At 52.0% G+C, this 23,929-nt stretch overlaps 2 protein-coding genes across 4 annotated transcripts; both read left to right on the plus strand.

Annotated features, from left to right (window-relative positions):
• Positions 1 to 1,259: 1,259 nt before the first annotated feature.
• Positions 1,260 to 12,011, plus strand: LOC309598287 (protein-arginine deiminase type-2-like; the record flags this gene model as incomplete). The annotated part of the gene is made up of 16 exons (XM_082328718.1): positions 1,260 to 1,351; positions 2,807 to 2,993; positions 3,070 to 3,139; positions 3,313 to 3,374; positions 3,457 to 3,574; positions 4,186 to 4,311; positions 5,048 to 5,226; positions 5,404 to 5,507; positions 5,658 to 5,769; positions 5,850 to 5,957; positions 8,246 to 8,397; positions 8,698 to 8,842; positions 9,938 to 10,031; positions 10,858 to 10,943; positions 11,118 to 11,246; positions 11,778 to 12,011. The coding sequence occupies 16 exons, from the start codon at positions 1,260 to 1,262 to the stop codon at positions 12,009 to 12,011; spliced, it is 1,998 nt and encodes a 665-aa protein (XP_082184844.1).
• A 495-nt stretch (positions 12,012 to 12,506) lies between these two features.
• SDHB (succinate dehydrogenase complex iron sulfur subunit B) lies at positions 12,507 to 23,868 on the plus strand. 3 transcript variants are annotated; one of them, XR_014230038.1, is made up of 10 exons: positions 12,507 to 12,618; positions 13,580 to 13,707; positions 15,048 to 15,133; positions 17,183 to 17,319; positions 17,640 to 17,756; positions 20,045 to 20,146; positions 20,353 to 20,475; positions 22,453 to 22,626; positions 22,731 to 23,159; positions 23,558 to 23,864. XR_014230038.1 is itself a non-coding variant. In XM_082328969.1 (8 exons), the coding sequence occupies exons 1-8, from the start codon at positions 12,544 to 12,546 to the stop codon at positions 22,528 to 22,530; spliced, it is 846 nt and encodes a 281-aa protein (XP_082185095.1). In that variant the 5' UTR covers positions 12,507 to 12,543; the 3' UTR covers positions 22,531 to 22,678. The 3 variants fall into 3 exon arrangements, 1 of the variants encoding a protein (XP_082185095.1); XR_014230039.1 differs by having other exon boundaries at positions 12,532 to 12,618; positions 13,534 to 13,707; positions 23,558 to 23,868; XM_082328969.1 differs by lacking the exons at positions 22,731 to 23,159; positions 23,558 to 23,864 and having other exon boundaries at positions 22,453 to 22,678.
• Positions 23,869 to 23,929: the final 61 nt, after the last annotated feature.

Raw genomic sequence — 23,929 nt, forward strand, 5'->3', positions numbered from 1 at the left:
TTTCCAGCTGCCAGCAGGTCAGCTCCCGGGTGGGGGTGTCTAAACCAGGGGTCCTTTAACCCAGACCCCGGCACGTTTTGCCCAGCAGCGGTGCCGCCCTGACCACGATGCTCTACGAAAGGCGCAGTCTGGGAGCAAAGTGGTTTATATTTTCATATATTCCTCGGGAAGAACATCTACGGCCTTTAATAAAATCTCCCCATTGCCACAAATCTCATCTTTGCGTGTGCAGAAAAGCAGCAGAACTGCCTTTTTTTTGTGTGTGTGCGTTGCTGAGCAAACGCTTGGGAACGCACAAAGTCCTCGCTCACATTTGCTCAGGTGATGGCAAAAAAACCAAACAAACCAGGATCTACTTCAGATGGAAAACTAGATTTGAGCTTATTTCCTACACCCCAGCCACGGAGGGAAGAGAGCACTAAAAAAGAAAAGCCCGAAAGGGATATAAATAGGAAACATCAACCTGAACGTTTCTGCTCCTCAGTAATTGCTTGTGGCTTCCAAAATCTGGGGCAGAAGTTTGGTTTTTAAAATGAATATTTAGCTTGATGTTAATAAATAATGCAAACACCTGCGTGGGCAGCAATTGCTCCTGACGCGCTCCGCTGCGGTGCGGCAAGCGACGGGTTCGCCATGCAAAACCACCTCCGATTTCCCCTCGTTGGCAACTCGCTCCCCAACTTCTCTTCGAAAATAAGCAGAGAAAAAAAAAAAAAAAAAAGGAGTGTCCTGCTCTAGCCTAAGGGCTGGGAAATCGTATTTCTTCCTCCCAAGAGCAGCCAGAGCTTTTCCCTAGAGAGCAAAAAAGAGCGGATACCCCACAGATGCAAACGGCAGCCGAAAGCCAAAGCGCTGCCCGTCCCCATTTGGGGTCGGGGTGATGCTGGAGGGACGGGGAGTTGGGGACAGCTGGGGGAGCTCCTTGCATAGGGCTGGGAGCCGGCCGGGCTTCGGGCCAGCCGCCCTCCCTCTCCATCCCTGCCCTCCCGGCGGAGATCATTTTCATGGAGCTTTAGAGGGTCCAATCCAACCGCCCCTTCCCTTCGGACCGGGGTGGGGGCTGCAAATTTGTCATCCCAAACTTTGCAAGCTCCAAAAGAGGATTGATTTGCTCCGGGGCCAGTCGAGGAGGAGGAGGGAGGCGTGCTGGAGAGGAAGGAGAAGCAGCTGGGTGCTACAGGGGGTTCAGTGCCACCCAGCGCGGGTGGGGAAGGGTGCGCGTGCCCATCGTCGGGGCATCCGGGCTGCTGTGCGGGGAGATGCCGGGGGACCGCACGCTCCGGCTGCAGCACGGGAACCGCATCGAGGCCCTGTGCCTGCTGGGCACCCACATCTCCGCCGACATCTACGGGTGAGTGTGACGCCCCAACGCTCCCATCCCTCCCTCCGTTTCTGCACATCCACCTTTCTCCTCGCCTTTACCCCCCTGTTTCTCCTTCTGCAAATCCCCCCTCCTCAGTTTTCCATCTTCTCCCCCAAAATGCAATTTGTGGGCAAAATCCTCCCTGGGCTTTGCAAATCTGCACAAGTCCCAGGAAAGCTTCGAGCACCCGTGTGTACACGATATGGTATTTAGCCCGGGTCTGCGACGGCGATCCGTTTGATCCATTTGCGGTCAACAGATCTAGCATCATCTCGGAAAGCTGCTGGAGAGCAGTGGGATGAGCAGGAGCCACGGGGATGGACTGCAAAGGAGGGGATGCAGCGGGGAGAGGGAAGGAAAACAGGATCTAGTGACCAAGCAGTGTCCTGGGAAAGCATGCGAGTCCCCACAACACCAGCCCTGCACCCCTAAAACCAGCCTAGCACTGCACTGCAAGATAATTATTCCTCCAAAGGAAAAGGTTTAAAAGCTCATTTCATGGTTAATTCTGGTCCTTGCTGCTTTTGCAAATATCACCCTCAATATTCAAGCCAAGCAGCACAGTTACAACTCATCTGGCATCTCTCCGGGTCAAATCTCCTCCCATTGGGATTCCCAAAACCCAGAAACAAGGAAACCAAACCAGTTTTTCCATGCATAATTAAATATAATATACCAATTTAAGAAACGCCCGGGCAGCAGCAAACAAGCGCTCAGATTTCCTCTCCCCCCCACCCCAGTGCGGGTTTGGCGGGGCTGCCAGCATCCAGAAATCCAATAAATGATGCTGTAACGGTGATACGGTGCAAACTCTCAGGTGTCGAGAGCATGCACGCTCAAAGGGAGCCTGCACCTCGGGAGCTGCACGCATCCCAAAAATAACAACCCTGGAAAGATGGGGAAATTAGGGACAAGGAGCCAGGAGAGGGGAAGGGGATGCACGGAGCAGCTGGAGAAGAGCAAGGGCCCATCAGACTGGGAGCGGTACAGCACCAGCTGCTTCGGGGTTGGATAAAATCACCCTGAAAATTAGAGTTTCCCATGGTAAAGTCTCCCAGCTGGGTTGCCACGCCATTACGAGGAGCTGTTAAATACTGGGTTTGCCTCAGCTGGAAAATAAACATGGATTTCTCCATTGAAGTGCAAACCCGAGTTGGGTTCCAGTGGCGCTGAGTGCTTTGGCTGTGATTATTATAGATCCTAATCTGCACCGATGGCTACAAAACAGCCTCATTTTGTTAAAATAGCATGTTCTGCCCTAAAAAAGAAAGACGACACTTCAAGCATTCCCAGGCAGGGAGGAAAGGGCAGAAAGGTGCCGGCGGTGAGCGCGGAGACGCCAGCGTGCCCAGTCCTGGCTGTGTTTTGGGCAATGAGATTAATTGCAGTGAGAACCGGGTGTTTTTGGTGCAAACCTCTAGAAATGCAGCGCGTTTTTGGCAGGGCGGCCCCGGCCGGAGCAGTCTCCTTTGGTGTGAAGCACACGGAGGGGGTGAGCGTGGAGGTGGCATGCCGGGGCCAAGCAGAGGTCGGGCCAGCCCCCAGCAGTGGGACACGGTGGCCACTGGACGAGGGGACAGTCCTGAGGTTCAGCATGAGCCGGGCCAGCACCGAGGTCAACGATAACAAGGTAAGAAGTGGGGTGCTGGGGTGTGGGACCCCCATGGAGAGCACCCTTCCCCAACCAGGGATTTGGGGGTTTGCAGGTGACCGTCAGCTTTTATGCTGAGGGAGGGCAACCCATCAACCAAGCTGGGGTCTTCCTCACCGGCATCGGTGAGTACGAAGGCTTCTGCAATGCAGCAATCCCTCTTCACCCCTTTGGTCCCTTGGAATGGGGCGTTTTGATGTGGGGGCAGAGACGAACCTGGGATCGCTGGGTCTGGGGGGCTTTTGCACCCACCCAACCTTGCCGTAGCCTGGGATGACGGTGGGGTCTGCCCATCCAGGGATCTCTCTGGACGTCGACGCGGATCGGGATGGCATCGTGGAGAAGAACAACCCCAACAAGGTAATTCTGCCTCTTCCACTGTGAAGAAAGTCCACGGGCTTGCAAGAGCCTGAGCTCGCTAAGCCCCAGCGGGGTGTTTTAGGCATGCTGGACCTGGGGTCCTGAGGGACACGGGGCCATCCTGCTCGTCAGCTGTGACAAGGAGAGCCCCTTCACTCCGGCATCGGACTGCGACGACGAAAGGGTATTCAGCAAAGAAGGTAACGCAGCTCCAAAAAAAAAATCATATAAAGCAAAAAATGCTCCATTATTCCCCCTCTTTAACCTTTTTGGAGAGGAAATTTTGCTTGGGAACCAACTGCCCATGAGCTACTCTCCACTAAGCTGCTGAGTAAGCTTCCCACACGGGAATTTTTTTTTAATGCCATGCAAACTAATTGTGGTCAATCAGGGGCATGAAGCACAGCCAGAAAAATAGCAGAGGTGCCACTGACAGCAGAGCTTGGCCCAGGGATGCTTTGCGCGGGTGAAAGGAGCTCCGGGCGAGGCATGCGGCCGGCAGCCAGGAATACACCCGCCTGTTCCTGGAAAACTAAAACCACGCGGAGCTGGTGCCCATCAGCTTTTTGAGGCCAGGGACCAGCTGTGCCAGGGCTGTGGGGGGAGAAAAAAGGGCATTTGTTTCAAAGCACAAGCCACAAGCTTTGCTAGCAGGACTGCAGGTTGTTTTTCCAGCTTGCAAAGGCTGGTAGCAAGGGAAGAGCAGATTTGTTGACATGGGAGATGCAAACTCCAGGAGGGAGCAAGCAAGCCAGCCAGAGCTGCATGGCACAAGCACCCATCACCCAATTTGTTTTGGTCTGCACCGCAGATTTGCTGGACATGTCTCGGATGGTGTTGAGGACCGAAGGGCCACAGAGCCTTCCCCGGGGGTACGAAATCGTTCTCTATATTCCCTTCTCCGACGCCGACAAAGTTGGGGTCTTTTATGTGCAGAGTAAGTCCTTCCTCACCTCCTCCTCCTCTGCCCCTTCCTCCTCATTTGTGGTGCTTTTGAGATCCCTGCAAGCTCTTTTCTTTCCATCTCTGACCTTGTCCTCTCCATGCTCTTCAAATGGCACTTCTGAAGCAAATCATGTCCTCAGCATCCCTTCTCCAATTTTTTCTGGCGTTGAATATTCTCTTCTTAATCAATTGGAAAGCTTTGCAGATTAACAAGCAGAGGCACAGGGCCACAAAGCCATTTATCCAAGGTCATCCAGCAAAGGAGTAGCAAAATAAAAAGCCATGTGTCCTGACACCCAGATGCTTTATCTGTGCTCTGCAACATTTTCCCCTCCTCATTCCTTGTTGTGAGCGCAATGATTTATTCCCTGGGACCAAAAGTCCTCATCCAGCCCAGAAAGGTGCCATTAAGTAGCTTGATCTCATGCCTCTGCGCAGAGGGGGCTGCAAGGGCAGAAACCCCATGAAAACATCTTCTCAATGACTGCTCCATCCAAGGAAATGCTGGGACATTTTTCCCCACCCTTCTTGTGCATGACTGCAAAACTGCAAGCCCCTTAGCTCCTGTTTTAAGGTAATTCTGTCAGATGAAGTTGTATTCACCCACAGAGGTGAAGAAGCTCCAGCGCAGAGGGATGGGGGGGATCTCCTTGCACGCGAGCAAAATGGGTTGGAAACCACTACTGAAGCTTTGGAAATTGCTCACCTTCCCCCTTCTCTTCTTGCAGACCCTTTCTTCGGGCAGCGCTACGTCCACGTGCTTGGCCGGAGGAAGCTGTACCACACCGTGCAGTACACCGGTGGGGCTGCTGAGCTCGACTTCTTCGTCGAAGGGCTCCGCTTTCCTGATGACACCTTCCCCGGGCTGGTCTCCATCCATGTCAGCCTCCTGGAGACCCTGGCTGAGGTCTGGGGGCTCCAGGGAAGGGGTGCAACAGCCTGAGGGGCATGGAGAAGGGGATGGGGATTGAAGGGAGAGCAGTCCCCATGAATTTACCCCCAAAATGACCTCAAGGGTAGGGTATTTTTGGGGAAGTGGTAAACGGGGTGCGGAGAGTCCCCAGTTTCTGCTTGCCTCCTCCAGGGTATCCCCCATACGCCGATCTTCACCGACACAGTAGTGTTCAGGGTAGCACCATGGATCATGACCCCCAACACTTTGGCACCAGTGAACGTCTTCGTCTGCAGGTAAAGGCCAAGGGATGATGCCTTCCCAGCCAAATCAACATCAAGAAAGGCTGGGGAGGCGATGGGCAGAGGGAAAGGCAGCTGCCTGCAGGGGATATCCATCCTCCAGCAGCCCTTCATCCCCTTCCCTCCCGCCATCCGCTTTCCCAGCATGAAGGACAACTACCTCTTCGCCAAGGAGATAAAAAACCTGGTGAACAAGGCCGGCTGTGAGCTGAAGGTTTGCTTTGGCTACATCAACCGTGGGGACCGCTGGATGCAGGTAGGTGGGCACTGGAGAGAGGGGGCAAAGCTTTCCCTCCCTGCTGACGTGGCCGACATGGGTTTTCCTCCCTTCTTTAGGATGAGATTGAGTTTGGCTACACCCATGCTCCCCACAAAAGCTTCCCGGTGGTGCTGGACTCCCCTCGAGATGGAGGGCTGGAGAAATTCCCCATCAAGGAGCTGCTGGTAAGAGCAGGACAGTCACTTGCTTTGCCTGAGGAGCAGCTTGCAGGTTTTTATGCTTAGCCTATTTCACCACTCCTAAAATTCTGCTTGTGCTTGGCTCCTTGGGGGCTCTACAATGAATTACCTGAAAAATGAGAGTTTAACACCTCTGCATGCAACTGCACGGAGATACTACCCTGTCCACCTCCAGCTGGGAGGACACCAACAGCCTCACCCCCCCCTCAAAGCAAGGATCAGAGCCTAATCCACATCCCAGCCATCTGGAAAACCTTTTATCCAGAAGGTGCTGGATGAGAGGGGCAAGGAGGACCTCATGCCTCTGGGAACAAAGGACTCCTGCAAGCTCTGGGACAGGAGTGGATTTCTTCACCTTGAATATCCAAGCAATGGGCTGGTTTTTCCTTTCCTCCTCTGCGCCTGTGAATACGCAGCAGCTCCAGAGCAGGAGAGGAAAGGAAAGCGTAAGGGGGTCACTTCACTTGCTCAGAAGCGAGCAAGATGCAGCCAGCTTCCAAAAACATCCCTGTTTTTGGCTCCTTGGCCACGGCAAAGGGCCAGCCGCAGGCAGGGCGTGCAAAGAAAGCTGCCTGGGCGAGCAGCAACCCTGGCCGGGGCGTTTTGGGAGAGCCCAGCGAAGACAAGCATGGGAAGAAGATGGACTGAATGATCCCTTTGAGGTATCGCCACGCAGAAAGGGCAGGACATCCCCAAGCAGCCACCAAATCTCAGCCCGAACACCCAGCCAGCCCCTGGCAGCAGCCTCAGCCCTGGTCTTCTCTCCGACAGTAATGGGAGAAGAGGACTGCTCACTTTTTTGTGCTGCACGTCACTTTGGGGAAGGTTAAGCGCTTTCAAAAGCATTGAAATACATCATTTCTCATGCTTGAAATGAGTACACGCAGTCCCAGACTCATCAGGCAGGATGGGAATAGCGCACTGATCCGCTCCTTCGCAAATAAGCCGGGCAACCGCTCCTACCTGCCCTCTTTAGGAACTGCTTTGCTTCATATTTAGAGAAGCAATTTCAGCCTTTGGAGCTGCTAACACATTATACTCCAATTTCTGCTTTGAAGCCTCCCCTAATCCCCACTCCTATCTTTGCAATCTCATTTTCCAGCTAGGAATATTTAGCCAAATGCAACACGCACGGGTCCTCCTCTCGCCCTGGCCAGGCCCTAAGCCCCTGGGACCCCACACCAGGGAAAAAGGAGACGAGAGGGAATTAGCCCCTCAAAATCAATCTGGAACTGATAGGACTTGGATGCGACCCGCAAACCAGCGCCTTGACAGTTGAAACCATACCGGCTCCGTGGTTTATTAAACTGAAATAAGCTGAGAGCAGGTGTTTCACGCTCAGTCCCTCCCACAGCACCCAGGGAAAGGATCTGACCCCCCCAGCCATCCTCCAGATACGCACCCCGAAAACGCACGAGGAGCCTCAGGGAAAGGCAGCAGCAGCTCCCTGCTTCTCCAAACATCCTCAATTAAAAAAAAAAGCAACTTCTAGATCATAACTATGCACTCTCAGGTGTCCCTGCTCATTTTTACTGACCTAGATATTTGGTTTACCCCTAAGGAAACCCAACACTAATAAGTGATTAGGATTTCATGCAAACCCAACAGATACCTGATCTTGTCCCAGGGGCTGCCGTGAGCTCCAAGCCCATGTTGACTTGAACCGGAGAGCAAGGACAGGTTCAAGGCAGGATTTTTGTCCCACTGCTGCCATTTTTGCCCTGTTTTTAACATTGCAATCTCTCCCTCTGGCATTTGACCCTGGCACATCACAACCGAGAGTTAATTACCCCCGCATGCACAACGCCTTAAATCCCAGATATATTAAGTCCTGAAAATCAGGACTTAAATAGGATTTAAGTGAAGCACAGCCCTTCGGGTGGCTCTTATGCCTGGGGTGGATTTACCCTCAGGGGCTGAAGTTCATCTCGCTCGACAACAGCCATCCAGAAACTCAGCTTCGGGGCTACCCCAGCACTTAATTAGCCTAATGCCGACACTTAAACATTGGCTGCGGGATAGCAGAGGCGATCTCTCCCCGGCTCAATGCTCCAGCTCTGCCCCGGCACTTGCCATTTATTACTGAGCCCAGATGACCCAGAGACCTTTATCCTCTTGCCTTTCCTTCAGCCTCTCCCCATCCATGGTCCAGGCTCCACTCTTGATATTTTTACCCACTGGAGCAGGTCTGAGCCCAGCGGGAGGGATAAAAGCAAAGGCATGGAAGCAGGGGGGACTCAGGGCAAAGCCCACAGTGATTTTTCTTTCCCCAGGGCCCCGACTTTGGCTACGTGACCAGAGAGCCCCTCTTTGAAGCCATCGCCAGTCTTGACTCCTTTGGCAACCTGGAGGTCAGCCCGCCTGTGACCGCGGCAGGGAAGGAGTATCCCCTGGGGAGGATCCTCATCGGCAGCAGCTTCCCCACGTAAGAGATGGGAAACCCACGTATTTGGGAGCAAAGGAGCCACGATTGCCCCTAAATATTATTATTACTATTATTATTAAATTAAATACTATAAAAAAAATCACATTAAGGGCCTTAATTAGCCATTCCCTGGCCAGCTGCAAATCTGGTACCCTATGGAGTGGGTGCACCCAATCTCTGCCTTCACATTTGCACCCTCCTTTCTTTCCTCCACCTTGACAGCGATTTATGTGTATGTACATATTACTGCATAAATATTTATTCCCCTTATTCCCTCTCTCGGGGGTATTTTGCCCCCAGATCTGCAGGGAGGAGAATGACCAGAATGGTGCGGGATTTCCTCTACGCCCAGCAAGTGCAGGCTCCCGTGGAGCTCTACTCCGACTGGCTGTCCGTGGGCCACGTCAACGAGTTCGTCACTTTTGTGCCTACCTCTGACACAAAGGTACCCCAAAACCCCGAGCCGCTCCGTGGTTTCTCTTCTGAGATACTCATCCCATCAGGGCACCTCTAGGGAAAACCTCAAAGCTCATTTCTCTGACAGTCCCAGCCAGCATTTGCTTGGGTTTTCACCCCTGTCCCCAAAACGAGGGCTCTGAATACAAAAAGGGACTTTCTTAGCTAATAATCAAGACAGATAGAAGAAAAAAAAAGATGCCTGCAAAGGGAGTCCAAGAAATTTAAACCTCAATATTCACATGGGCTAGGCAGGGCTCAGCATCTCCCAGGTGCTTTCAGAAGCTAGCTCTTTCCTCTCTCCTGGTTGTTACTGCTTCTGACATAAGACTTTCCACCCCCCAGAGAAATCACACCTTGACCTGGATGGTTCAGAAAAAGAGCATTTATGCACACACACACACCCCCCAACCCCTCCATGCAGCGCTTTCACCCTCCCCAGGGCTGTGCTAAGCCCCTATAAGAGAAGCCATCAAGACTGCAGCAAGCAGCCTCCCACACTCCACCAACAAAACCATTCCTGCTGGTGGGAAGCAAGCCAGGACGCACATGGGGCTCAGACCCTACAAATTCACAGATCCCCTGGGATTAGCTTAATAGTGATTTTTGGCTTCTTCTGAGGAAGTCAGAGCATCACTATTCACTTGCTCCATCCTCCCTCCCGCGTTGTAATACCAGCCCAGAACCAACCAAACAAAAAAAACCCCAACCTAGGCAGCAACCACACTCCTCACTCACCATCTCAGCTCACCCAAACCTCCAGCAAGCACCCTCCCGGGGGTTTATGTACCCCACCTGGGGTGGGCAGGATTGGACCCCGCTGCAGCCAGGCTGCAGTCTTCCTCCCTGTCCCAGCAGCAGTTTAACCCCTCGGGGGCGGTTTGGTGGGTATTTGCTAACAGCGTAAATCACCGCACCTCATTCAGATATATCCCCTCAGCACCAAAAAGGCACTAAATAACAGCAAAAATGCCTAATTTTAAGAGTTTAAGCTCAGGTTCCTTGCAAAAATAAGCCCCTGAGGTCCCCCAAGGCTTCAGATAAGCCACTTTCGGTGACCGCTCTCCCTCCTGCCTTGCCGCAGCGATTTCGGATGCTGATGGCCAGCCCCGCGGCGTGCTACAAGCTCTTTCGGGAGAAGCAGAAGGAGGGCCAGGGCGAAGCCACCATGTTCAAAGGCAAGGGGACAGCGGGCAGCTTCAGCCAAGCTTTGATGTCGGCTGAGACAGCCGGAGCCGCCCCGCAGAGCAGCCGGCCCGAGGGCGGCAGCGCCTGACCGACGTGCGGGTATCGGGGGGACGCGGGGACCTTTTCCCACCCGGTTGCCCTTCACGGCTGGCAAGCGGGATGCCTGCCCACCATACCCAGCCTCCTCAAGCCCTATTTTGGGAAAGCAAGTGGGACGGGACAGATAAAGCCCTCTGCATGGAGGGGATGCTTGTTTGGTGGGACGGAGCATCTCTGTAAATGCCAGCAGAGCTCCAGCACGGAGTGGGGACAGCCACGGGGCGCTCGTGTCACCCCAAATTAGCACCATTTTTTCTCACTTGCCCTTCCCTCCCTGCAGCAACGATGGTTTGGCTGCCAGTTTGGGCACCCTTTAATTGTGGGTTTGAGCATGACCCATCCGCGATGGGGTTGGGGGAAGATCTCTGTACCTCCACGGGTCCCTCTGGGTCACTGCCACCTGCCCAGGACCCGGCCATCCCAAATCAAGGGGTGGAGGTGGTAGCTTTGGTTTTATGGAGCTGAGTGGAGAAATTTAGGAGCTAACGACTCCTGTGGGCAGGAGGGTGGACGATAGGACCTTTCCAATGCTCTTTCCAATAGGCAGAGGTTTTCCTCCCACCCAGTTTCCCAATAAACTAAGAACTGGGACTCCCAGCAGTCTTAACCCCAAGCTCAGGGAATCGGGATTTGGATTTTTTTTCCCATCTCTGTGCCCTGTTTTAAGCCGGGCTCCTACCAGTGCCGCTTCATTTTGACAGGAGTTTGCATTTGCAGGATACTCGGGGACAGACACGAAACGGGTCACCATCAACAAGGTCCTCTCCAACGACATCCTGGTGCAGCAGAACCAGTATGTCCAGGTAATAACCGATATTTCTGGTAATCATCCGTATTTCTTGCAATAAGCACCCCAGGGTGGTGCAAACCCTTAAGGGGAGGTGTTGCATTTTGGCTCTCCTCTTGTGTGAGATGGTTTGGGGGACCGTGCCCACTTGTGTCCCCCGCCTCGACCTCCTCTTCTCCATCCTCTCCAGTGCTGCATCGACTGGAACAGGGACATCCTCAAGAAGGAGCTGGGGTTGATGGAGGAGGACATCGTCGACCTGCCGGCTCTCTTCAAGCTCGACAAGCAGGGCAAAGCCGTGCCGTACTTCCCCAACATGGTGAGGGGGGTCCCCGCTCCTCGGGTCCCCCTAAAAACCAGCTTATTCATAGAATCACAGAATGCTTTGGGATCGAAGGGACCTTTAAAGGCCATCTAGTCCACCCCCCCTGCAATTGGCAGGGACATCTACAACAATATTCAGCCAGGATGAGTCCCCAAAGTTGTCCCAAAAAAGCACAATATTTACAACTGCCCAGAAAAAGAAAATATCTCCAGCCAGGCTCGGATAAGCCCGGGTCTACCACAACTTTGTGGTTTCGTGTTGCTTGTGGTTGGGTTAAACGATGTAGTTTTGAGGTGAAAACTTTTCAAAGCGGTGAAATTGCAAGGCGTGGGGTGCATTTTAATGATAAAAAGGGGGAAATTATGGATTTGGAGGCCTGGGGGAGGGCTGCCGCAAAAAGTGGTGTTGATGCCCCGTTTTGGGGTGAGGCTGCTGGAGGAGGGTGACCGGCGGCTTTCCTTTGGCTGTTCTCGATCGGAGAGGCCTGTCCTGATGCTACCGGCCTCCCTCTGTGTCACCCGGCAGGTCACCATGATTGTCCTGGCCAAGGACCTGGGCATCCCCAAACCCTTCGGCCCCGTGGTGGGGGGCGAATGCTGCCTGGAGCGACGGACCCGCTCCCTCCTGGAGCCGCTGGGCCTACGCTGCCGCTTCCTCGAGGACGTGGCCTCCTACCACGGCAGGCTCGGGGAGGTCCGCTGCGGCACCAACGTCCAGCGGCGGCCCTTCGCCTTCAAATGGTGGCACGTAACGCCATAGCGGGGCCTCCTTCCCCCTCCGCCCTCACCCCCGGCGGCTTTTTCGGTGTGTGTTGCTTGCCATTCAGTTAATAAATAAATTTGCTGTGAGGAATGAGGCGGGAAATTCAATAATAAGAGGCGATAATCGTGAGAGAAAGGGAGGGAAGCCCTCAGGGAGGGTGAGGCGGAGGGGGGGGGATGCCATTTTGGCTATCGGCGCCCACCATTTTGCCCTGCCCAGTGTTGGGGCAGGCGGGAGGGCCTAGGCACCTCCCCTGCAGAAAGAATTCTGCTGGGAATTAATGGGGGGCCGCACTGGTCTCCCTTCTCCCCAAAAAGGGGGGGATCCAGGCGCCACGGCCCCGCTATCCCGCCCTGTGCCACAGGGCGCGCCACACTCAACATGGCGCCTCCCCTGCGGCCGCCGCCACTCCCAAGATGGCTGCCGGCAGAGCCCCGCCCCGCCGTCCTCTTATGGCCGCGCTGGGGAGGGGGAGGGGGGTTACTTCCGCTTCCGGGGGTCAGCGGGGTCGGAACTGCGCAACGCCAAGATGGCGGCGGCCGTGGTGGGAGTCTCCTTGAGACGCGGCGTCCCCGCGGGGTTCCTGCGGGCCGGGCCGCGGCCGGTGAGGGGTTTGGAGCCGCTCTGCTGCGGGCAGCTGGGCGGGGGGAGCTCGGGGGAGGCGTGGGGCGAGGGGCTGAGGGCTTCGGGGGGAGATGGGGGGCTGGAGGTGGTGTAGGAGGGAGTTGGGGGCGAGGAGGGCTGGGATGGGGGGGTCTGGTGGGCAGGAGGGGCTGTGTGAGGTTTGGGGTGGGCAGGAGGGGGTGCAGAGAGGGCTGGGAGGGAGCTGGGGGGCTGCAGAGGGGCCTGGGGGGCAGGAGGGGGTTCACGGTGCAGTACAGGGTGGGAAGAGTGAGCAAGGGAAGGGGAGGTGTGCTTGGGGGGGGCAGGAGGGTGTGTGAGGGGGATGCTGGGGAGGGTCTGGGCACAAAAAGGAGTGGGAAGGGTTCTGGGATGGGTTTAGGGGGAGATAGAGGTTGATAGGAGACTGGGGGGGGGGGGGTGCAGGAGATCCAAAAGGGGGTTGGGAAGAGATGTGGGAACAGGAGAAATAGGGATGTGGGGTAATTTGGGGAGAGGTGAGGAGGGGCAGGTGGGCTGGAGAGGGAAGAAGCCTCTGGGGGAATACTGGGAGGAGGTGGTTGGTTGGCCTGGAGCTGGGTAGAGAGGTGGCATGGAGCTTCTGAGAGCAGTTTTGAGGCAGGGAGAGCCTTCAGGGTTGTGGAGGAAAGTGTGTCTGCAGGTGCTGCAGGAGCACCTGTGGGTTGCCCCTTAGTTTTAGGATTATCTCCTCTGCCTCGCGGAGGAGGGAGCCTCAGGACAGAGGTGGTTGCGTGTGCCAGGGTACGCTGCTGCGGTAAATGCTTGGGAGGATTTTCCAAAAACTGTATGAGTGCCCAAATACAAAGGAGCGATGGGTCCTGCAGCTCTCACCCCCAAGCGCGCAGCATCAAGTCATATTTTCTTCCCCTCCTAAAAGCCACCCCAAGGAACCTAAGGGCTCTTCTGCTGTCGTTTGAATACAGATGTGTCGGGGAGCGCAGACAGCAGCTGCAGCAGCGCCCCGTATCAAGAAGTTTGCCATCTACAGATGGGATCCTGATAAGCCTGGGGACAAGCCCCGCATGCAGACGTATGAAGTGGATTTGAATAAGTGAGTATGCCCCATTAGGGAGAGGCTTTGCTGCCAGGCAGGTGCTCTGGGGCTGCGTGTGCACGCAGGTTATCTGACAAACGATAACGGAGGGTGGTTGAGGAGCACTCGAGCTGACAGCTGAAGGTGTCAGCAGTCTCATTAAGCTTCAGGGACTGTTAAAACCTTGTTGGAGTCGCCGGGGAGGTGGTGCCTCAGCTGTGTTACAGAGCACCTTGTCCTCAGCGCAGGCAAGATCAGTGTTATTTCCTGATAAAGCAAATCTTACTGTGATCACATGGGATTATTTTCCCCTCCCTCACCTGTCGGGGGTAAGTGTGGCAAATAAAACCGTACTCTGAATGCCAGCGTCTCTATAGCTGTCAGCAGTAAATGGTCACTTCATTTTGTGACTTCTGTGAGGTTTTACCTGTGTCCCTGAGTTGTGTTGAAGACTTGAATGTGTTTGTGGCTTTAATAAGCTTTATTTACGTGGTAAAGTTTGGGGCATGTTCCAAAAGGAAACTGTTTTACGTGGAGCTTGCAGTCCCAGACCTGGGAGATAAGGTAGAAGCTTTACCAACTCTTCTCATAGTTTTCTTCACTCTTAGTTACTCCTGATTTGCAGGTCACATTACGCTTGTAGTAACCACCTGCGCACTTTGGTGCAGCTATCACCAAGAAAGCTCTTGCTTCTCTGTGGTGCTGCGAAGGGGTGCAGTCTTCCCTGTGGTGCAGAAACCTTTGCATGGGTGCGCGTGCCTTGATTTCCCTGAGCTCCGGTTGCTGCTGTGATCTTGCCAGAGGAATTCACCTCGAGCCCTTTCTGAAAGCTTCAGATGCAAAGCCACATAGCTCCCTACTTAAGAAGCACATGATGGAGAGCTGAAATTTTTGTGTGACTTGCACCAGTTAATAATTTCTGGGTGTTGCCTTGTTTGCTGTATATAAAATTACATAAGTTGTCCAAGACTGTTTGTTTTTGTGTGCAGCGCTGCCTCTTGTGACTAATGAGGACAGGCAGACTTGTTAAAACCTGACCCAAAAGGAGAGAACCGGTAGCAAGGCGCTCGGTTTTCAGTTGTGCTGTCTGAACCCTCTCTGCTGAGCCAGATCTTCAGGGTATCAGCAAAAGAAAGGGCATCTCCCCCACCCTGACCCTGCGGTGTGCTGAGGCGAATGGGTTGTGCTGGTGATTGAGATATCTCTGTCTTGTTGCCTGGGATTGGCATAAAAAGCGTTCTTAATTGTAGTTGATCAAAGTCCTTTTAGGTGCTGCTTAGTTGGGGTGCCAGAGGTCAAGCACTGAGGCGGGGTGGGGGGGAATTATCCAGGTTCACTGACTTTGTTTTCTGTTATAGATGTGGGCCTATGGTGCTCGATGCTCTGATCAAGATTAAAAACGAGTTGGACTCCACTCTGACCTTCCGCAGATCGTGTAGGGAAGGTAAGAAGGGTTTTCCAGCCTGCTAAACTGAAGATTGCCCTTGAATACTGTTTGTGTAACTACTAGAAAACTTCAGGGTAGATGGCAGCATACCGCTCTCCTCTTCCAGCTGCTGCATTTGAAATACCTCCATGAATCCAGTAGTAAAGCTAAAGCTCATATTCACAGGGTGTAATTGCACAACACTGAGCTACGAGCAACATGCTTAAACAGCCCCAGTCGTTCCTGTTTCTGTCCTAATCTTGTTCATCTTGCTGCCCTCCAGTGACAGAGTGCGTAGGGAAATGTAGCAGGAGAGATTACACCAGCAAAATTGAGGGGGCAGACGTGGTGAATGGGCATGAATTGTAGGGGCTGCTTTATCTAGTGCTGCTGTGGAAATAAGAAAGGGTGTAACTGGAAGAGTACTTACGACTTCTAGGAATAGCTTCAGGAATCTTTTTTTGGCCCTTTGACTAAGCTAAATGATTGATTGAGGAAAAGGCCATCTGGTGGTTTTACATTGCAGAGCTACCGGCTGGTTCTCATGCAGGTACGAATCAGCATGTCTGTTTAACTGCATTAAAACTTACCTGTCCAGGTGACTTTCCTTGTAAAAAAAAAAAAAAAAAAAAAAGAATAATGTTGGGATGCTGAGCTTAAAATGATAGTTGTGGAAATGCAGGAGGGGAGGATGCCTTTATGGAATGACTTTTGATTTAATTAGGTGGGTTTGCAAGTATGAGAAATTTAGGTGCAGTTGATGCCTAAAGATGTTTTGACTTGGATCTAAATGAAAAGCACGCTTCAACGCAGCCGTTTCCTGTAGAATCTGCATAGCAGGCAGAGGAATTTCATACGATGTGGTTGTTCTCAGTGTCTGATATTTAGATAGCCAACACTGTTCCCAAGCAGCTGGAATTAATTGCCCTGAATACTTTTCTTTGAGAACCTGAAGACAGATTTTCAAGCTGGACTGGTTCAATCTTGCCCCTTTTCTACCATGCAGGGGAAAAAAAAATCCAGTCACGTGTTCCCGTTGCCTACTCGTGGGCCTGTGTCTGCAGTCCTGGTTCTCTTTCCAGTTGACTGGAAAATACTCGTAACCGTTTCTCGAGTGGGAGGAATAACGTTGTCCAAGTGCCAGCCTTTATCGGGCAGCGAGGGGAAGGATTGCCAATGCATCAGGCGCTGAGGCGGGCTAGCTCGCCAGTGTGAGGAGCCGTGGCATTTCTCTGACTCATATCAATTGATATGTGTCAAATCCTCTGAAATTAGAGTTTTGCCCTTTCAACGTTTGTCTTCTTTCTAATATAATGGTTTAGGCATCGGTCTGAATTGGATACCCGAGCTCCTGACCTGAGCAGTATCTGTGACAGTTCTGCGGTGGTTTTTCTTGTAAACCTTGGCCTTTCCTGGGCTACATCTGATCCTTCTATTACTGGGAGAGCATTAGTAGTGTCATTTAATCCATTTGTTAAGCTATTTATATGCTGTTTGTTCTGGTGAGTGTCTGTCCTCTCACCTTTGGGAGTTAATGAACGCGGTTTATGGCACCACTCGAGCCCGCTGCAGAAGGCACAGAAAGAACCTTCTGTCTTGGGGACTTTGCTTTACATTCCTGACCTTCAGGGATGCTTTTGACCGTAACTGTAGGGCTGATGGGGGATGTGCCTGGTTCCCGCGTTACGATCTTGGCGTTAGCTGCTTCGCATCGATACGCGCTTGTGCTTCAAACTTGTGAACAAAGCTGAATGTTTTCCTCACCCTAAGTAGCACGTAGAACTAATGAATGATGCGAAAGGGATGAAGTGTCCAAGCCACTTGTTTTCTGCTGTGGAAGGAAGTTCAACACTGAGAATGTGTTTAGGCTTTAATGAAAGTGACTCCTGCGTTTGTTCTTTATTTAAATAGCAACGTGTTTGGCCCAATGGCAACTTCTGGAGTTTTCCTTGTCACGTACAGAGTTTCTTGAAGACAGCCCGGGGGCATGTTTGGGGCCAAGAGGATCTTCCTCGAGTAGGATAAGAGGGTAAATATCTAATGCTTTATTCTTTTTCTCTCACTCAGGCATCTGCGGCTCTTGTGCTATGAACATTGCTGGCGGAAACACGCTGGCCTGTATCAAAAGAATTGACCCCGATCTCAACAAGGTCACTAAAATCTACCCTCTCCCCCACATGTATGTGGTGAAGGACCTTGTTCCAGTGAGTATCTGCCTCTGTCAGCTTGCAGCCAAGGGCGACGCCGTTCCAGGCAGCGTGGGGTTCAGATTGGGTTGGAAAGGATAACGTTGGGGGGTGCCAACAAGATCAGGTCTCGCAATTCACATGTTATTCCTGCTGGTGTTTTCTGGCTTGGGTGGGTCTGAGCTTCACAGCAGTGACTAAATCTGTCCTTATTTGGAGGAATGTGGCAGGTTGAGGTACAAAATGCTGCCTTCTGTTGGAGTGGTAACAGGTGTTGAATCTCTCCTGCATCAGTTCAGCTTAATAAATGGGACCTTTCTTTGCCTTTTGACTCCTAGGACTTGAGTAACTTCTATGCACAGTACAAATCCATCGAGCCTTACCTGAAGAAGAAGGATGAGTCGAAACAGGGCAAGGAGCAGTACCTGCAGTCCATAGAAGACCGTCAGAAACTGGTTACTGCTTCTTTTCTACCGTTGAAATCCCTTCCAGATAAGACCGGGGTTAAACGTTAACGTGCAGTAGCTTCTACTTCCTTTAATGACAAAGCTGTCTGGTGCAAAACCTGCCGTGGGTGGAATCTGCTCCCTGAAATGCAGTGTCATGGCATGCCTGCATTGCTAGGGGTAACGTTTGCTAATGAAACGCGTTCGTGGTTGCGATGGGGACTCTGATCTCATTTCCACTGTCTGCACTGCGAAACTGTGTTTGTAAAAACACTGTGAAGGCTACAGGCGTGTAATATTCCAGTGGAGATAAGGCTCTGCTGTTTATGCTGGCATGTAGGCTGTCAGGCTCAGCGCTGGCTGGCTTGTCTAGCTGCGGCATGCTAAGCAATGCTCTCATGTTGCTGCTTGCTGGGTTTTACGGCCCTAAAAACCAATGGCAAAAGCTAAAATCTTTTGGACGTGGAGACACGAGCATGATGTGTTAGTGCAAGTCTTTGGATGTCTGTCCTGAGCGCTGCGTTGTTTTGAGGGGATTTTCTGGGAACGTAGTGGTGTTGGTCCAAAGTTTCTGCATAAAGCTGACGGGTGTCTGAGGAACCATTCGAACAGCTGGGACATAACAGCTTTTTAAAAAGCTTGTAGTGTGGGTAAGTTGTCTAGATTTCCATGGCCTCCGCAGTAAGTATCATTAAATCAGCAGTTTCTCTTTTGCCTCGGACCTGTCTTGATGGCTCCAGCACTCGCTTCACAGTTCAAAGCTCGGCCTGTCAATGCTCTGCTGCGATCGTTGCTGCGGTGCTGTCACTGAGTAGGTGCAAAGCGGGCAGGCAGCCTAGATTTTGGCAAGTGGTAAAAGAGAGGTGAGTATGAACAGGAAAGAGGAAGGCTGATTAAAGGGGATTCAGTGAAAACATGCGAGCTGCAGCCTAATTCTCTGCAGTGAGCTTTGAAAGTTTTTCATTGTGTGTGTTTGCTGTGAAGTTAACATCTGGTTATGTGCCCGAGATGTCGGCAGCACCGTGCAACTGGCGCGGTGACGTCTTAACAACCGCAGGATTTTACAGTCTGAAGGAATCTCTATCCAAGGGCAACGGTTAGTTCTGCGCCACTTCATAACGTTATCCGATCCATATGTAAGGACTAAAGGGACTCTCCCTTCACATGGTTTTCATAAAGCGGCATCCTTGAAATCACTTTCTCATTCAAGGAGAAATAGGTGAACCTAAAAGTGGCTGCAAGAGCTGCCTGAATCTTTCTCACAATTAGTAAACTCGCTTGTTACCTCATTGCTGAAGTTTCTCTTGCTTTGAGAACGGCCTCTGCGCAGGAGAAACCTGGATACAAAGTCAGCTGAAAACCTCCCACCTTTTTCTTTAAATCATCAGTTATTTGAAGTGTTACAATTAGAAACAAGACAAATTTAGAGCAAGAAGGTAAGGAGCTTTGGCAAGTCTTTCCACAGGCGTATTGGAGCAGCCCCTCTAAGGCAGTAGTCTTGCTACAAGCTCCCAGGAGTTTTTGGCATTGGGTATCTTTCTAAACTAAATTTAATAAGACCTTTGTCCCAAAAAGCAACTTGCAAATACATAATTTAAGCCAGACTGGACTCCATCTTTTAGCCTGGGGGATGCTGATTGAGCTCGGAGACGTGGGAGGCCTCTGCTCCTCAGAGTTTAACTGTCTTCTGCCCAGTGGCACTTCCATGTGGGTCTAACTTTCTTTTCTTCAGTGCCTGAAATAAAAAGGCCTTCATCTCTCTAAAAATGGTGCAATGGCTAAAGACTCGGACCGTTCCTGTTCTGTAAGTGCTCGGGGATTCTCTCAAAGCACATGTTAAACGAGGAGCTCTTCACTTCTCCCCTGGGCTGTTGGGCAGGCTTCGCTCTCTTCTCACTTCTGTAACGCGGCCTTGAATTGTTAATGGGTTATGTACCTGTTCCTTTCCACAGCCACTTACTGGGACAGGCTGGAAGGAAAGAATGCAGGAACATCAAGCAATTTTCACGTTTTTCTTCAGTTTAATGCTTTTTTTCCCTCCCTTTTGTCACAAAAAACCTAGTTTATCGTAGCGGTCAAGTTGGGAGGATTGCACGCGTCTTGTTTCGGAGGACATGCACGTAGGAATTGCTTCTGGCAGCGCTTCTTCAGCTTAAGGTTTTTGGAGCCGCTCTGCGGCAAGTCACTAGAGGGGAAGGTGGTGAGGGAAGCGCGTGCTTGTGTTAATCCCCTCTTTAAAAAAGTCTTTGTCATGGGTTTCTGGAGTGGCTTGACTGTGGTCTCCCACCCCCGTGCAGGACGGACTCTACGAGTGCATCCTGTGCGCCTGCTGCAGCACCAGTTGTCCCAGTTACTGGTGGAACGGGGACAAGTACTTGGGTCCTGCGGTACTGATGCAGGTAAGGACGGATTCCGTTTGTCACGTGGGACTGCTGAGGGAGTTCCCATCTAAAACCAGTACAAATATTTGCGAGCACAGGTGGGATAGCATGACATAGTCCAGATCCTGGACCAAAATACCTGAGTTAGGTGTTGCTTTTAAAAATCACACACTGATTACAACACCTTGAAGAAGCATTTGGTGTCAAATGCCACTGACTTTCAGGCCTATCGCTGGATGATTGACTCCAGAGATGACTACACAGAGGAACGCCTGGCACAGCTTCAGGACCCATTTTCTCTCTACCGTTGTCACACTATCATGAATTGCACAAGGACTTGCCCGAAGGTACGTGTCCATCCTGCCTGTGTCCCCTCGGGTTGCTGGCTTGTTTCCAAGCACCTTGTTTCAAAACAGGAAAATAACCGCTTAGGCTTTTGCTTTCCTCAAGCCTGCCTTGGCTTGTTCAGCCTTTTGAAACGCAGCGAGTTACCGGTGGTCTTGCTCGTGATAGTGACGGTAGAAGAGGACGTGGTAAAGTTTGTGTTACACATCACAGGAACATCTCTTCCTCGTGAGCAAGGCTGTGACTTTGAGAACCTGTCCATTTCCAAGATTTGGGAGTGTGACAGTAGGGCGCTGGTCGTGCGAGGGACACTGCCAGAAATGGTACGGGGAAGTTTGTCCTGTGTAGTCTGATCGGCAGCGTGAGCCTTGTGAGTAATGCGCTTAACCCCCACACAGCGCAACCTTAAACTCCAGCGGTAGCAGCTGTCCCTGATGTATTGTGTAGCGGAGAAGACTGCGGCGAGTCTTCAGCGCCTTTGGGGGACGTGTTTTATGCTGACGTCCTGCTATCGGGGCATTTCCCAGACGCTCTGTTCTCTCTGGTATTTCTTTTGAGAACTGAGCAGGCTTTCTGAAATTGGAGCGTGCCTCTTCCTCATTTTGCAATGACCTTGTGCCTGTTGTTGGGCAGATAACCAAGTTTTGCTTTCCTGCCAGCTGTGCTGTTTTCTTAGCCAGCCTTTGCTTGCACCTGGTGGTGGAGTCATTCTTGAGCTGTGAAATAACATGAAGGGGAATGTTTGAGTGGATCACGGATGTGGGGAAAAGGAGATCCTGGCGATCGCGGTTGACAGGGCAGGAGCTGATTTTTTTGGTGGATTTTTCTGAAGTGATTCACTGTCTACAGATAATTCCCCCTTTGTCCAGGGAGCTGGCTCGTGATCTGGTGTCAACCATAGTTCAGCGAAAGGTGAAGGTTCACCCTGAAGACCTGGCTGTATGTAGGAACGTACGTAGCGCAGGGAAATAGAGACCAAGCCTCCGTGTGCTCAAATTTGAGCCGGATTTATCGTTAATAACACGTTTCCACTCATGTGCTCTAATCCTGGCTGTTGTCTCGATCAGCCCTGAAAGACTGCGTGGTGAGCTCTGCGCCCGGGTAATTTCCTGGTCGTTTTCTGTCCCGCAATGCCGCTGCTGCAATCATAACGATTCAGCAGGGCGGTTGCGATCCCCTCTCTCATTTTGAGATTAGGCATGCTTGGTTTGGTAGCAGTGCTGCAGGATTAAGGGCCTTTGCACCATGACGTGTGTCTGTATTGTAAAAAAACCTTTGGAAAGCTTAGCTGGCTTTTGTGCGAGGAGCATTTTCATCTTGTGAGTTAGCGTTCTCGCTCACTTCCCCAGTGTCCTCCGATACAGCTTTTTTTATTTCAGACAAGGAGAAAAACCACATCTCTTGTACCGTCACTCTCGAGCTTTTACAAGGCAGATTCCTGCCTCCAGAACCCATCTCGTAACACCCATGAAAGTGTTGAATTCAGTCCTGCTTGGGCTGTATTAAAAGTTCCTATCACTCAGCCACTCATTCCTCTCTTTGATCCTCGCGTTGCTGATTAAAACCAGGCCTCCAAAGTCAAACGAGTGGTTTTCTTCGAGTGGGAAGTGCTGCCAGCTCAGCCTCCAGGTAGAGGAGGTGAGCTCCAGGCTGGAGCGCTGCGTCTCTACCCGGGGCTGGTTTGCTTTTCCCTGGGAAGCTGAGGCTGGGGCGCAGCAAACCGGCAGCAGCACACCGTAACCGAGGGGCTCCGCGTGCTGAGCTGTCCCTCGGTGTCCTGTAACCTCCCAGCGTTTGAAAGGAAGCGCAATATTAGGCTGAGCTCCAGCTTTTAGGAAAAAAAGGTGTCCTCTGCCGGATATTTTTATGGGTAGCAGCGTATCTGTGAGTTTACTGTGACTTAGATCGAGGCGGGGGGGGGAGGATGGTCTAACATGCTCTTTTCCAGAGGAGCTAACCGAAACTTTTGTCCTTTTTAGGGTTTGAACCCCGGCAAAGCAATTGCTGAGATCAAGAAGATGATGGCAACTTACAAAGAGAAGGCAACGGCTGCGTAATGCGGTTCCCTAACTGGAAGTGTAACACGCAAACGCGCTTTACCTGAAAGCAATTTATACCCGATTTAGCAAGGGAAGGTTCCAGCAGGGAGCTTGGTGGGTTTTCCATAGGTTTGCACGTACAATAAATACTGTAAAGAACAAATAAGTGCTGTTACTTTATTAACAATATTGAACCGATGCCTCTGCCTCGATCACAGAATCCCAAACCTCTCTGGTTTCGCAGTTTTGAGTGTGTGAGCAGCTGGGGTCGCCTCCGAGGCTCCGCTGTGGGGTGAGGATTTGAAAGCAGAGATGAAGAGACAGAATTTTGGGAATGACCTTGATCCCGCGTCTTCAAAGCGAATGCGTGTGTGGGAAGAGAGCTGCCAGCGGTTCAGCCCTGCGGCGATGAGCGAGAAAACGATGGAAGTGGCTGGGAAAGGGGAATGTTGGAAGAATCTCGCCCTGCTCCGAAATCCCCTGGGCTCCTTGGTGAGGAGCAAAGCGAGGACCTGGAGCTCACGGGGCGCAGGCGTGTGGCAAAATACAGGTGGCGGTGGCACTGGGAAGGAGGTGGTTTGCCGCTGCCCTGCCGGGATGCTTAGTTTAATTCCAAGTCCTAAAGCAGATGGGATTTATTTGAGCAGGTTTGAGTCTTTCTCTTTGCTCTGGTCCAACTGTTTTAGCTCCAGATTTCTCAAACTTGCGATGTTCGCGGTAGGTTGTCGCTTGAAGCAGTTGTTTGCGGTCTTAGCGGGTGGAGAGAACGGAAGGGCTTTCTGTTTTGCTGTTAAATAGCTGGGTTTTTTGTTTAGATGTAGAAATTTCTAGAAATGTCATGATGCTGCTTCTGAGACGTGGTGTGGGAACCAGGACGCTGCCGGTGGGCGGCAAACGAAGGTTGGGGGGGGGTGTGCAGCTCTGGAAGGGCTCACCCCCAAGAGGAGCCTGGTTTTTCCATGCATTTCTCTCTCCTGCAGTAAGGGAGCCTCGCGGCTGTCTCGAGAAGCCAAGCTGATGTCGCGCTCTTAATTCTCCCTTACAGAAATACTGATTTCTTTTCCTGGAGCTAACATCTTCGTTCCTGAGAGCTTACGTGACACGGACTTCCGTAGGTCAGAGATTTAATGCTTCAAATCCCCGCGTGTTGGGCTGCTCTTCCACGTCACTGAGTTGTCCCCGTTTTCGGTGTCAGGCGAGCTGTGGTTAAGGACGGGTGAGCGCTGGTGATGGAGAAAACCCCACTGCCGATGTTAGACGGCGGGGACGTGTTGCCCGTCCCGTGGTACTGATATTTCTCTATTGCATCCCTGCGCTTCGTAATCTCGTCTCCCTGTTTAAATCCAAGGAGTTCCCATCAACAGCTTGAATAAAAAGAGCTTTGCGATCCCCCTCCGCCTCTCCCGCTACGCTTTTC

Source organism: Platalea leucorodia (genome assembly GCF_965183815.1).
Source record: "Platalea leucorodia genome assembly, chromosome: 17".
NCBI classification, from domain to species: Eukaryota; Metazoa; Chordata; class Aves; order Pelecaniformes; family Threskiornithidae; genus Platalea; species Platalea leucorodia.

Bases quoted from the DNA above. Each gene is read 5' to 3' on its own strand.
- SDHB (XM_082328969.1), top strand. From the start codon at position 12,544: ATGGCGGCGGCCGTGGTGGGAGTCTCCTTGAGACGCGGCGTCCCCGCG. The intron at 15,134-17,182 runs GTAAGAAGGGTT...TCTCTCACTCAG, and splicing joins CCGCAGATCGTGTAGGGAAG to GCATCTGCGGCTCTTGTGCT. The intron at 20,476-22,452 runs GTACGTGTCCAT...TGTCCTTTTTAG, and splicing joins GCACAAGGACTTGCCCGAAG to GGTTTGAACCCCGGCAAAGC.